At 44.6% G+C, this 13,557-nt stretch overlaps 1 protein-coding gene across 4 annotated transcripts in view; it reads right to left on the reverse strand.

Annotated features, from left to right (window-relative positions):
- OPA1 (OPA1 mitochondrial dynamin like GTPase) overlaps positions 1–13,557 on the reverse strand; it is a 156,951-nt gene that overhangs the window by 83,886 nt on the left and 59,508 nt on the right. For all 4 annotated transcript variants that reach the window (XM_073626362.1, XM_073626359.1, XM_073626361.1 and 1 more), the window contains one exon: positions 6,874–6,950. In XM_073626362.1, coding sequence (XP_073482463.1) covers positions 6,874–6,950 — 77 coding nt within the window. The remainder of the gene's footprint in view (positions 1–6,873; positions 6,951–13,557) is intronic.

Here is a 13,557-nt window from a genome sequence, read left to right on the forward strand (position 1 = left end):
GAGCTGCCTGATCCTCCTAGCAATCATGCAAGCTACAAAAAGATTTTCCTCTGATGGGAATTTATAAGGAAGGACCTCCCCAAAAGTAATAATTGTTTATAAAAAATACATTTTATTAGAAAACTTTAAAAAGACAGGAAAAAGATGTGTAGTAATAAAACTACAGTTGATGCGAATACAAGCAATGATACATGATTCAATACCAAACATAAAACCACTTGCTCTGTTTAGTGGACCACACTTAACGAGTATTTCAAGTTTTCTAATAAAAAGTATTTTCTATAAATAATTGTTATTACTTTTGGGGAGGTCCTGCCTTATAAAGTCCCACCACACCCAGGCAAAGTAAAGCAATTTTCTAGTTATATTTTGGGGCAGGACAGGGGGAAGAAACAACAATGTTCACACTGAGGTGGAAAGAAAAGACAATCTTTGGTAGGAAGAAAGGTTTTAGTCTCAAAATCATCCTATCCTTGTGCAAAACAAGAAAGGGCTCTTTACAGAAAAAATCTGCCACTTCAGAAACACACCTAGCAGATGTAAAAGCTACCAGAAAGGCAGCCTTTCAAGTGAGCTCTTCCAATGGAATAGCACCAATTCGTTCAAAGGGGAGGCTTCTGAAGAACCAAGAGAACCAGGTTGCAATCCAAATGTGACACAGGAGGTCGACCTGGGGAATGTATAAGTGCAACTCCTTGAAGAAAACTCCCGATTAGGAATTGAGAGCTAAGAAGTTTCTGGAAGAGAATGAATACAGCAAAAATCTGTCCCTTAAGGGTACTCAAGGTCAGACGCTGGTCAGCACCAGACTAAAGAAAGCCCAAAATATGAATGCTAGAGTATTTCGAGACTGAGCTTCCTATTCTTGAACCAGGCAAAGTAAGCCTTGTGTGATGGTAAATCCTGTGGGAGTAGTATTTTCTTGCTCTGAGTAAGGCAGGAGTCAGAAATCCTCCTATCCTTCATAATTTAGATTTCAACATCCATGCTGTTAATGCCAGCAAATAAGGAGCAGGATGGAATAATGGGCCTTGGGCCAATAGGTCTGGTCTGTTTAGAAATGGCCAAGGCTCATCCTCCAGGAGTCCGAGTATGTCTGTGTACCACAATCTTCTGGGCCAGTTTGGTGCGATGAGGCCATGGAAATTCTTTCCTCTTCTAGCACAGCAGTCAAGGAAGGATATTCATCAGAGGGAAAGCATCAGCCAGCTTGAATGGAGCCCAAGGGATCAACAGAGCATCCACTGCAAATGATAGTGAATCCCTGGTCTTTGCTACAAACTTGTTCAGCTTGTTGAGCCTGGAGACCAGGATTTCCACATCTGGATTTCCCTACTATTGGCAAAGATATTGAAAGTACTCTGGGTGCAGAGACCACTACCCTGGGTCTAGAGCAGGGGTGTCCAACCTTTCGACCTTCCTGGGTCACATTGGAAGAAGAGGAATTTTCTTGGACCACACATAAAATACACCAACAATAAGGGTAGCTGATGAGCAGAAAGTCAGGCAGATCACACGTTAATGAAACTAACGAATCAATATCTGTCTCGATGGCTGTAGTAGCAATTCTCAATGAATCATCAAGGTGCTCATCAGACATTTTGGTTTTAATTTTGCCCTTCATGTGCTTTAGCCTTGAAAATAGTTGCTCACAGGTATAGGTGCTACTGAAAACTGACGGCATGGATAAGGCGTGATTGTGACGAGTCAGATATTTTTCTTTGGGAAGACAAAAATATATAAAAGTCCAGTAAAGAGACATGGTCAAATATTTCTTCGGCCACATGTGTTCGCCAAGTGTACACACATTTGCACAAAAAAAATAAACATACAAAGGAGACCCCCACCTGGCACAGCTAGATCCCCTCGGGGGTGCCAGGTGCTAAAGGGGTCCCCCCAGGATGGCCCTGTTCTCACCAGAGCAAGATGTAACCTTTGGCCTCCTGTCGCTCAACATACCCTATAAGATGTATCTGGTTAATGCTTTGGGCAAGGATAACAACTCTAGGACTCTTCAATTTATTGTCTTACGCTGCGTACGCTGCGTACGCACAAGCGGAATTTCCGTTGGAAAAATCTTGGATGGTTTTTCCGATGGAATTCCGCTCAAGCTCGGCTTGCATACACACGGTCCGACCAAAAAATTGAGAACATGCTCTCAATCTTTTGCTGGCTGAAATTCCGCCAGCAAAAGTCCGATGAAGCATACACACAGTCGCATTTTCGGACCAAAACCCCTCATCGGACTTTTGCTGGCGGAATTTCCGCTCGTGTGTACGGGGCATAAATCTTGGAAAGGCTCATTGACTCAGTTCTCTGAGTAATTGCTAATCCCCCTGGATTTTATCTTGAACTGTAAGAACAAATACCTCTTCTGTTGTACCAATGTTCAGTCTGTATATGTATGTTATACTTTAAAATAAAAACTTTTGAAATACAAAAAATAAACATATATTAAGTTTAGGATTTTGTGTTGGGCTGCATTCATAGCTGTCTTGTGGTACAGGCTGCACACCCCTGGTCTAGACGTTGGCGCTTAGTAAAATTCTAGTTTCAACCTAACTACCCTAAAATGTCTGTCCCCTTCCCCATCCTAACACCTATGCTGACTTACCTGGGTAAAAATGATGCACATCCTTACCCATTGTCAGCCAGCTCTGGTCCGGTCACACAATTCCCTGTCAGTCATCGGCAGCCGCAGAGCACTTCCTCCTCTTCCCTGCAGTCGTTGCTAGCTGATACAGGGAAGCCAGTTCACAAGACTGGACCAGAGCAGGCTGAAATTAGGTAAGTATTTACATCTTTTTTACAAAGGTTAGTTGGGATAGGCGTCAGGGGTGGGGGGGGGGGGGGGGGGGGGGTTTGGGCATTTTTAAGACAAGTTAAGTTTCAAGCTGGAATTTTACTTTAAGAAGTCCCCCTTCTAATTGTCTACTCCAGGGATGTTGATAGCCGAGAGAGCTGGAATATGAGACTCCACCTGGGAGAGTAATCACACTTGTTTCTTTTAAGGCAGCTTGATTTCTAGTGCCTCCTGATGGTTTACAGTGGGGAAAATAATTATTTGATCCCTTACAGATTTTGTAAGTTTGCCCACTTACAAAGAAATTAAGGGTCTATAATTTTTGTCATAGGTGTATTTTAAATGATAGACACAGAATATCAACCAAAAAAACCAGAAAAACACACATAAAACAAATTCTATAAATTAAGCTGCAGTTCAGTGAGTAAAATAAGTATTTGATCCCCAAGCAAAACATGACTTAGTGTAGAAACCCTTGTTGGCAAGCACAGGGTAAGACGTTTCTTTTAGTTGTAGTTCCCAGGGTGAGGTTCTGGTTCCTATTTATAACAGAAATGAACATTCATGAAAAGAACTGGTTGACCTGCATTCCCGGGGCTCAGTGCTAATAACTGCAGCTGACTTCACGGAATTAGTGGTCAGAGCACGGCGAGGAAGAGGCACCTATGTACCTGCCCAGTGTGTCCTGGACCTTCCTTCTTCTGGCAACACTTGGGATTGTCACAGCTGATACAGAACGCTTATACGTGGACTGGTATGGAACACAGAAAACCATATTCCCAATTTCAGGCCATCTTTTCCAACCAGCCATTATGTTGATGTACAGATTTTGGCCTACTGGCCCATAGAGACTGCGCCCTGGTTCTCAAAGGCTCTGATGAAGAGGTTATCCTCGAAACGCGTCAACCATCTAAACAACTGCCTCAATATGGGCTCATGATACTTTTAACCCATTTTTATCTTTAACCCTTTCATGACTAAGCCTATTTTTGAAATTTGGTGTTTACAAGTTAAAATCCGTATTTTTTGCTAGAAAATTACTTAGAACCCCCAAACATTATATATATTTTTTTAGAAGAGAGTCTAAAGAATAAAATGGCGATTGTTGCAATATTTTTTATCACACGGTATTTGTGCAGCGGTGTTTTAAACGCAAATTTTTGGAAAAGTGACACTTTCATGAATTTTAAAAAATCCAAACAGTAAAGTTACCCCAATTTTTTTGTATAATGTGAAAGATGATGTTACGCTGAGTAAATAGATACCAAACATGTCACCCTTTATAATTGCACGCACTCGTGGAATGGCGACGAACTACGGTACCTATGAATTTCCATAGGCGACGCTTTAAAAATTTTTTACGGTTACCAGGTTTTAGCTACAGAGGAGGTCTAGGGCTAGAATTATTGCTCTCGCTCTGACGATCGCGGCTATACCTCACATGTGTGGTTTGAACACCGTTTACATATGCGGGCGCGACTTCCGTATGCGTTTTCTTCGCTGCGCGAGCTCGCGGGGACAGGGGCGCTTTAAAAATGTTTTTTTTTTTTTTATTTATTTATTTTATTTATTTTTGTACTTTTAGAAATTGTGTTTAAAAATTTTTTTTTTTTTTTTACTTTTATTGCTGTCACAAGCAATGTAAACATCCCTTGTGACAGTAATATGTGGCGACAGGTACTCTTTATGGAGGGATGGGGGGTCTAAAAGACCCCCCATCCCTCCTTTACACTTCAAAGTATTCAGATCGCCGAAAACGGCGATTCTGAATACTGTGTACTTTTTTAAATTCGGCGCCATTGGCAGCCGACTAAACGGGAAGTGACGTCATGACGTCGCTTCCGCGTTTACAATTAGAAGGCTGGAACGAAGCCGCTCACAGCTTCGTTCCAGCCCGCCCCCAGCCGCCGGAGATTCCCGAATGGACACCGGGCCTCCCGATCGCACGGGAGGCCCGGGTAACAGCGGCGGGAGGCGGCGGGAGGGGGGGGATGTCCCCTCCCGCTCCTCCGGTATAACAGCCGAGCGGCTTTTAGCCGCATCGGTTGTTATATTGGTAGCCGATCGCCCGCTGAAAACAACGGTACCGGGATGATGCCTGCAGCTGCGGGCATCATCCCGGTATAACCCCGGAAAGCCGAGGACGCATATGTGCGTTCGGTCGGCGGGAAGGGGTTAAATTTCCATGTTTTTTATATTTTGTTACCTGTTTGTATTGATACGTAGTATTGGCATTATTTAATCGATTTTATTTGCCTTTATTGGCTTTTTCATTTGAATAAATGTTATACTTTTTGATGTGAGCAACTGATCACGCGCCCTTCATCCATCACTCTCCATATAGCCTAAGAACACCATCCCTGCAATCAAGCACGGAGGTGGAAACATTATGCTTTGGGGTCGTTCCTCTGCTAAAGATACAGACTGACTTTGCTGCACTGAGGGGCCAATGGATGGGGCCATGTAGTGTGGACGAGAACCTTCTTCCCTCAGCCAGAACACGAAAAATGGGTCATGGATGGGTATTTTAGCATGACAATGACCCAAAACATACTGCCACGGCAACAAAGGAGTGGCTCAAGAAGAAGCACATTACGGTCATGGAGTGACCTAGCCAGTCTCCAGACCCTAATTGCTATAGAAAATTTATTGAGGGAGCTGAAACTTTGAGTTGCCAAGTGACAGCTAAGAAATCTTAAGGATTTAGAGAAGATCTGTAAAGAAGAGTGGACCAAAATCCCTCCTGAGATGTGTGCAAACCTGGTAACCAACTATAAGAAACATCTTACCTCTGTGCTTGCCAAAAAGGGTTTCTCCACCAAGCACAAAGTAATGTTTTGCTTGGGGGATCAAATAGTTCTTTTACTCACTGAACTGCAACTCAATTTATAACATTTGTATCATGTGTTTTTTCTGGAATTTTGGTTGATATTCTGTCTTTATCATTTAAAATACACCTATGATAAAAATTATAGACCCTTTATTTCTTTGTAAGTGGGCAAACTTACAAAACCTGTAGGGCATCAAATACTTATTTTCCCCACTGTATGTACATCACTGCTGTGGAACTGTCTGACTGTATTCAAACCTTGCAGAAGAGAGGTCCAGTGTTGTAAATCTGACAGCTCCGTTTCAGAACGTTGAAGGAAAGTTTTGATTCCTGTGGGGATCAGCTTCCCTGGACAGTCAGAGAACTGTCACCACCTTCCAGGGAGCACAAAGGAAAGCCTTTCTAAACTCCAGTGCACTGGAGATCCATCATGTCAGGGGGAGCTTTGTCTGGTAAGACAGAAGCAGTGAGTGATCGAAGGATTGGATTTGTTTGTTTCACATTGGATTGAAGAGGTATAAAATAAAACTGGGCAAAGGAAATGTAATCGTAGGAAGCTATCAAGCCCACAACCATCATGCACACTGAGTGCCATTTTGACCTGAGGGTCCCTGTTTGAGACTGTAGGAAAGAAACCTTCTCTTGTGGAAGAAAAATTCTGGCTTGGGCTGTATCCAAGCTTAGACCCAGGCACTATTGGTGTCAGGTGATGACCAAATTAGCAGTGGTGTTAGGTGGACCTTTTGTATTGGATCCATGTCTACTGGGCAGCCAAGACAATCTTGCCACCCAAAAAGTTTTTGACAAAAACATATTAAACTCTTCCTCTTCTGTCCATATTGTGTAAATATTATAGCTACAAATAAAATTGGAACACTAGCCAAACTTTCCTTCAAGATTTGGATACAGTGGTAAATGGTTAGAACCTATGCTAGTTTTTACTGCTGTCTATGGCCCCTATTAGGGCACACATTTTGTGTATTTTAATTAAACAAGTGAGTAGCACTTCTTTGAAAGTTGTTACCGGAATCAGTGTCCCTAAAGGGAGATTTCCCCATGCATCCGGTTTTGATGACAACTGTAATATTCTATATTTCCTTACGTTTTCTTTCCTAGTGACAGATGTTGTAAACCTTCTATGCACTATCCAAAAATAAGAACATTTTGGCTACAGTTCCATTTACCTTGATTATCCATTGTAAACTAATCTAGAATTAACAAAAACATTTCAACTACTCACCAATGTTTTGGTGTAACCTGGGTAAGACTTATAACTTCATCAAGAATTTCATTTTTGGCTTTTTCAAACAACTCATTCTAAAACGAGAACATGAGATCACATAATGAATCATACAATGGTTGCTAAAACCTATTAGGAAGGTGCAAAAAAATGAAAAACACCACAATTTACAATGAGGGAAAAAAGTATTTGATCCCCTGCTGATTGTTTACGTTTGCCGACTGACAAAAAAAATGATCAGTTATAATTTTAATGGTAGGTTTATTTTAACGGTGAAAGGCTGAACAACAAAAAATATCCAGAAAAATGCATTTCAAAAAAGTTATAAAATGGATTTGCATTTTAATGAGTGAAATAAGTGTTTGGTCCCCTATCAACAAGGAATCTGGCTCCCAGGTGTCTTCTATACAGGTAACGCGCTGAGAATAGGAGCACTCTCTTAAAGGGAGTGCTCTTAATCTCAGGTTAACTGTATAAAAGACAACTGTCCACAGAAGCAATCAGATTCCAATCTCTCCACCATGGCCAAGACCAAAGAGCTGTCCAAGGATGTCCAGGACAAGATTGTAGACCAACACAAGGCTGGAATAGGCTACAAGACCATCGTCAAAAGCAGCTTGGTGAGAGGGTGACAACAGTTGGTGCGATTATTTGCAAATGGAAGAAACACAAAATAACTGTCAATCTCCCTCAGTCTGGGGCTCCATGCAAGATCTCACCCCGTAGAGCAGGGGTCTTCAAACTGCGGCCCTCCAGGTGTTCAGGAACTACAATTCCCATCATATCTAGTCATGTCTGTGAATGTCAGAGTTTTACAATGCCTCATGGGATGTGTAGTTCTGCAACAGCTGGAGGGCCGTAGTTTGAGGATCCCTGCCGTAGAGTGTCAATGATCATGAAAACGGTGTTTACACTGGAGAATCTGGTCAATGCTGTCAAGGCAGTTGGGACCATAGTCACCAAGAAAAATAGGATTTTTTAAAACAGCTTACCTGTAAAATCCTTTTCTTTCGAAGGACATCACGGGACACAGAGCCACAGTAATTACTGATGGGTTATATAGGTATCACTGGTGATTGGACACTGGCACACCCTATCAGGAAGTTCAACCCCCTATATAATCCCTCCCCCTTGCAGGGATACCTCAGTTTTGTAGCCAAGCAATATAGTGTATTAGAAGAGGGGTGGGACCTCTGTGTCCCGTGATGTCCTTCGAAAGAAAAGGATTTTACAGGTAAGCTGTTTTAAAAAATCCTATTTTCTTTCTCGAACATCACGGGACACAGAGCCACAGTAATTACTGATGGGATGTCCCAGAGCAATGCTACCTGAGGGGGGGGAACCACGACCAAGTAGGGTGCAATCAGACCTGAGGACCCTGTACCGCTGCCTGCAGCACACTACGCCCAAAGGCGATATCCTCATGCCTTCTCACATCCACCTGATAGAATCTGGTGAATGTATGAACTGAAGACCAGGTTGCGGCCTTGCAGATTTGAGCCATAGAGGCCCGGTGATGCACTGCCCAAGAAGCACCAATAGCCCTTGTGGAATGTGCCCTGATCTGAAACGGAGGAATCTTCTGTTTCAAACCGTAAGCTTGAATGATCAACTGTCGAATCCATTTAGAAATGGAAGCTTTTGACGCTGCCTGTCCTCTATTGGGACCCTCTGGCAGCACAAACAAAACATCCGTTTTGCGGATCTGAGTAGTTTCCCCTAGATAGGCCTTAACTGCTCTTACTACATCCAACGAATGTAGAGATCTCTCTTCCGGAGAACAGGGATCTGGAAAAAAGGAAGGTAGAACAATGTCTTGGTTTAAATGAAAATCAGAAACCACCTTCGGTAAAAAACTAGGATGAGGACGTAGTACCACTCTATCCTTGTGTATAATCAAATAAGGCTCCTTACAGGAAAGAGCTGCTAATTCTGATACTCTTCTAGCAGAAGAGATGGCCACCAGAAAAATTAATTTCCTTGTCAACAAGACCAAAGGAATCTGACTTATTGGTTCAAAAGGCCATTTCTGTAACACAGCCAGGACCAAATTCAAGTCCCAGGGGTTTAGGGGCGCTTTAACCGGAGGATTAAGACGCATCATCCCCTGCATAAAGTTTCGGACCAAAGAATGCGAAGCAAGTGGCCGCTGAAATAATACTGATAAAGCAGAGACCTGGCCCTTGATGGTACTCAAGGCCAGCTTCATCTCTAATCCCATCTGTAGAAAATCAAGGATTCTACCTATGACATATTTCCTGGGATGCCAACCTCTGGATTCACACCAGGTTATATAAGCCTTCCAGACTCTATGATAAATCATCCTGGAAGCTGGCTTCCTTGCATTAATCAAGGTAGATATGACAGGACCTGAGAGCCCACGACTCTTCAGAACGTGGGTCTCAATAGCCAAACCGTCAAATTTAGCGTTTGTAAGGCAGGATGGAACACTGGACCTTGAGATAACAGGTCTGGGCGTTCCGGTAGTGTCCACGGGGAACCTACCGTCATCCTTACTATTTCTGCATACCAAGTCCTTCTGGGCCAAGCGGGGGCCACCAGAAGTACCGACTTCCTTTCCTGCCTGATCCTGCGAAGGAGTCGTGGTAGTAGCAGAATAGGCGGGAATGCGTAAATCAGTGAGAACCGATGCCACGGAATCACCAACGCATCCGTCCCGCATGCAAGAGGATCTTTTGTCCTTGCCACAAATCTGTCTATCTTTTTGTTGAATCGGGATGCAAAGAGATCTACATCTGGAACCCCCCATCTTTGGCATATGGCCCAAAAGACGTCGGGATGCAGAGACCATTCCCCTGGAAGTAACTGCTGGCAACTTAGATAGTCCGCCTGCCAATTTTCTATTCCCGGGATGAAAACTGCCGATATGCATGGCACATGCATCTCTGCCCAGACTAAGATCTGGTTCACCTCTTTTTGAGCAGCTCGGCTCCGGGTGCCTCCATGATGATTGACATAAGCCACTGCTGTGGCATTGTCGGACTGGATCCTGACCAGACAACCCTGTAGCCTGATAGTCCAGGCTTTTAGAGCTAGATGTATCGCCCGGATCTCCAGAATGTTGATGGGTAAGGTCCTCTCTGTCTTGGACCATACCCCTTGGACCGCAGCCTGTTCCAGAACTGCTCCCCAACCTGACAGACTGGCATCTGTTGTTACCACCGTCCAGGTAACCGGTAGAAAGGATTTCCCCTTCTGCAGGTTTTCGGGTATGAGCCACCAATTGAGGCTCTGACGCACCGCATGCGACAGGTGCATCGGAAAGTCTAATGCCTGAACCTTCTTGTTCCAGGTCGACAGAATACTGTGTTGCAGCATTCTTGAGTGAAACTGAGCATAGGGAACTGCTTCGAATGAAGACACCATCTTCCCTAGTAGCCTCATACAAAGGCGGACTGAGGGACCCTTCTTGGTCCTTACTGTCAGAATCAGCTCTCTTTGCCTGGGGTAGAAATATTTTCTCCTGGCTTGTATCTATAATCAGACCTAAATACTCCAGTCTTCTTACTGGTTTTAGGAAAGACTTTTCTAAGTTGAGGATCCAACCCAGGTGTTCTAGATACCTGACCGTGGTCCTCAAGTTTCCATTCAAAGAGGCTACCGACCGGTCTATCAAGAGCAGGTCGTCTAGGTATGCTATGACAGCTATACCCTGAGCCCTTAATCTGGCCAGAGGAGGAGCCAAGATCTTTGTGAACACTCGAGGTGCAGTGGCTATCCCAAAAGGCAGAGCCACAAACTGGAAATGGCGCCCTCCTACCTCGAAGCGCAGAAACTTCTGATGAGCAGGAAAAATGGGCACATGCAGATCTGCATCTCTGATGTCTATTGATGCCAGAAATTCTCCTCCCTGCAGGGTGGGAACTACTGTTCGAATTGATTCCATGCGGAAGGATTGAATCCTTAGGAATCAGTTCAGATCCCTTAAGTCCAAAATGGGCCTGACATCCCCATTTGGCTTTTGGACCGTAAAAAGGTTGGAATAGAAGCCCAATCCCTGGTCCTTTGCGGGAACTATCATAATGACCTCCTGCGACAAAAGTCGCTCTAACGCTAGAAGGAGCGACTGCTTCTTCTCTGGGTCTCTGGGAACATTTGATCTGAGGAACCGAGGAGAAGGGAATTCCTGAAACTCCAGCTTGTACCCTAAGGTTACCGTGGAGACTACCCATCTGTCCTGGAAGTCCTCGTGCCAGAGCTCTGAGAACTGTCGCAGTCTTCCCCCCACTCGAGTGAGCGGGGGCGCCCCCTCCTGCAGAGGTCTTAGTGTTTTGCCTAGTAGGCTTCTTTCCCCAGGACTTCTTTTGTCCCTGGGGTTGACTCTTGTCTCTGGACCCCGATGGAGGCGGCCGTCGAGACTGCCTGGAGGCTGAAGCCCCCAGCGCTGGGGAAAGAGTCCGTTTGAAAGAGGGACGCTTACTCTTCTTCTTGACAGGTAAGAGTGCTTTTCCCACAAGAGATTCTCTTGATATAGTTATCCAAGTCCTCTCCAAACAACCTTGCACCACGAAATGGAAACCCAGCCAGTAGCTTCTTACATGGTGCTTCGGCTGACCAATTTTTCAACCATAGGATTCTACGTATATGCACCAACCCCAGTGAAAGACGGGAGGTTTGCACGATAGAATCTCTAATGGCGTCAACCACAAAGCATAAGGCCGCTGGAAGGTTAGCAAACCCCTGGGCCTGCTGTTCAGGTAATACTTTGATGACCTGCTTAACATGGTCTCTTAAGTATTGACAGACTCCAATCGCTGCTACTGCAGGTTGGGCCACTGATCCTGCTAAGGAGAAAACATCCTTCAATAGGGATTCCATCCTTTTATCTACAGGATCCCTGAGCATCTGAGCATTGTCTACAGGACAAGTCAGGCTATTATTTACGGAGGAAATGGCGGCATCAATAGCCGGTATTCCCCACATTTTAATAAACTTTTCTTCCATCGGATAAAGTGTTGAAAACTTTCTCGGCGGAAAAAAACGTTTGTCTGGGTGATCCCACTCAGAATAAATAAGCTTTTCAAGTAAAGTATGAACAGGAAAAGCATGTGCTGCTTGGAAAGGTTTCAGTGACCCCAAAGCAGAAGAGGATTCTTTAGCAGTTTCAGGTATGGGCAACTTAAATGTGGAGCGGACCAATCCAGTGAGGATCTGCACTAAGACTTTCTCCTCTTGGGAAGTCACAGAGGGTCCCTCTCCACCTGAATCCTCCGAAGAGGAATCATCCATCCCATCCCGATCCTCTGAAAGGGATTCATCTCCTTTATCCCAGAGCTCCTCTGTCTGAGGGTCTTGGGGAACAGAGGAAAGCCTAGTGCGTTTTCTTCCACTGAGTGAAGACGTAATCACGGCCATTAATCTTTCCTCTAGACCATTAATGGTTGAGGAAAAAACTTCTTGTGTAATATATACAGGGGCTGAAGTGCCAGAAGCAGGTGTAGCCCCTGACCCCGATGGCTCTCCCTGGCTAGCCGTCCCTGGCCCATCTTTAGGGGGGGAGGATGCTGCCGACAGGGGGCCCTCAGAACCTGAACGAGATCCCCTAGTGTCTCTGGTTCCTGGGGTGCTTGAACCTCTTCTACCCATAGTGCAAAGCAACAAGGTGTGAGGTATACAAATGAACACTGCCCGCTGAGCGATGTAGTCTGGCTAAAAGCCTTGCTACCCAATGCTCAGTCTGGTGTTACTTCAGTAAATGCTGCCTAGGAGAATGCCTGTGTCCCACCTTACATGCGACCGTCAGCTCTGTGTCTCTCAGAAGGCTGAGTGCACCTGTACAGAGTGCCTTTAATAGCCTGCAGCTGGCCTGAGTGGGAGTCTAAACACTCTGTGCTGACATCCCGAAGTTTGCTAATGAACATCTGAATGATTCAGAGGAGAACTGGGTGAGAGTGTTGTGGGCAGATGAGACCAAAATCGAGTTCTTTGGCATCAAGCAGTGTTTGGAGGAGAAGGAGGAATGCTGCCTATGACCCCAAGAACACCATCCCCAACGTCAAACATGGAAGTGGAAACATTATGCTTTGGTGGTGTTTTTCTGCTAAGAGGACAGGACAACTTCACCACATCAAAGGGACAATGGACGGGCCATGTACCGTCAAATCTTGTGTGAGAACCTCCTTCCCTCTGCCAGGGCATTGAAAATGGGTCGTGGATGGGTATTCCAGCATGACAATGATTCAAAACACACAGGCAACAAATGAGTGGCTCAAGAAGAAGCACATTAAGATCCTGGAGTGGCCCAGCCAGTCCCCAGACCTTAATCCCATAGAAAATATGTGGAGGGAGTTGAAGGTTCGAGATACCAAAAGTCAGCCTCGAAACCTTAATGACTTGGAGAGGATCTGCAAAGAGGAGTGGGACAAAATCCCTCCTGAGATGTGTGCAAACTTGGTGGCCAACTACAAGAAATGTCTGACCTCTGTGATTGCCAACAAGGGTTTTGCCACCAAGTATATTTTTTTTTAATATTTTTGTTGTTATTCTGTCTCTCACTGTTAAAACAAACCTACCATTAAAATTATAGACTGATCATTTCTTGGTCAGTGGGCAAATATACAAAATCAGCAGGGGATCACATACTTTTTTCCCCTCACTGTATTATTTGCAAGGTACAGCTCTCCACATAGCAGACTACAAGCCAAAGTGATTCTTGCTTGCCAT

Source organism: Aquarana catesbeiana, linkage group LG04 (genome assembly GCF_042186555.1).
Source record: "Aquarana catesbeiana isolate 2022-GZ linkage group LG04, ASM4218655v1, whole genome shotgun sequence".
NCBI classification, from domain to species: Eukaryota; Metazoa; Chordata; class Amphibia; order Anura; family Ranidae; genus Aquarana; species Aquarana catesbeiana.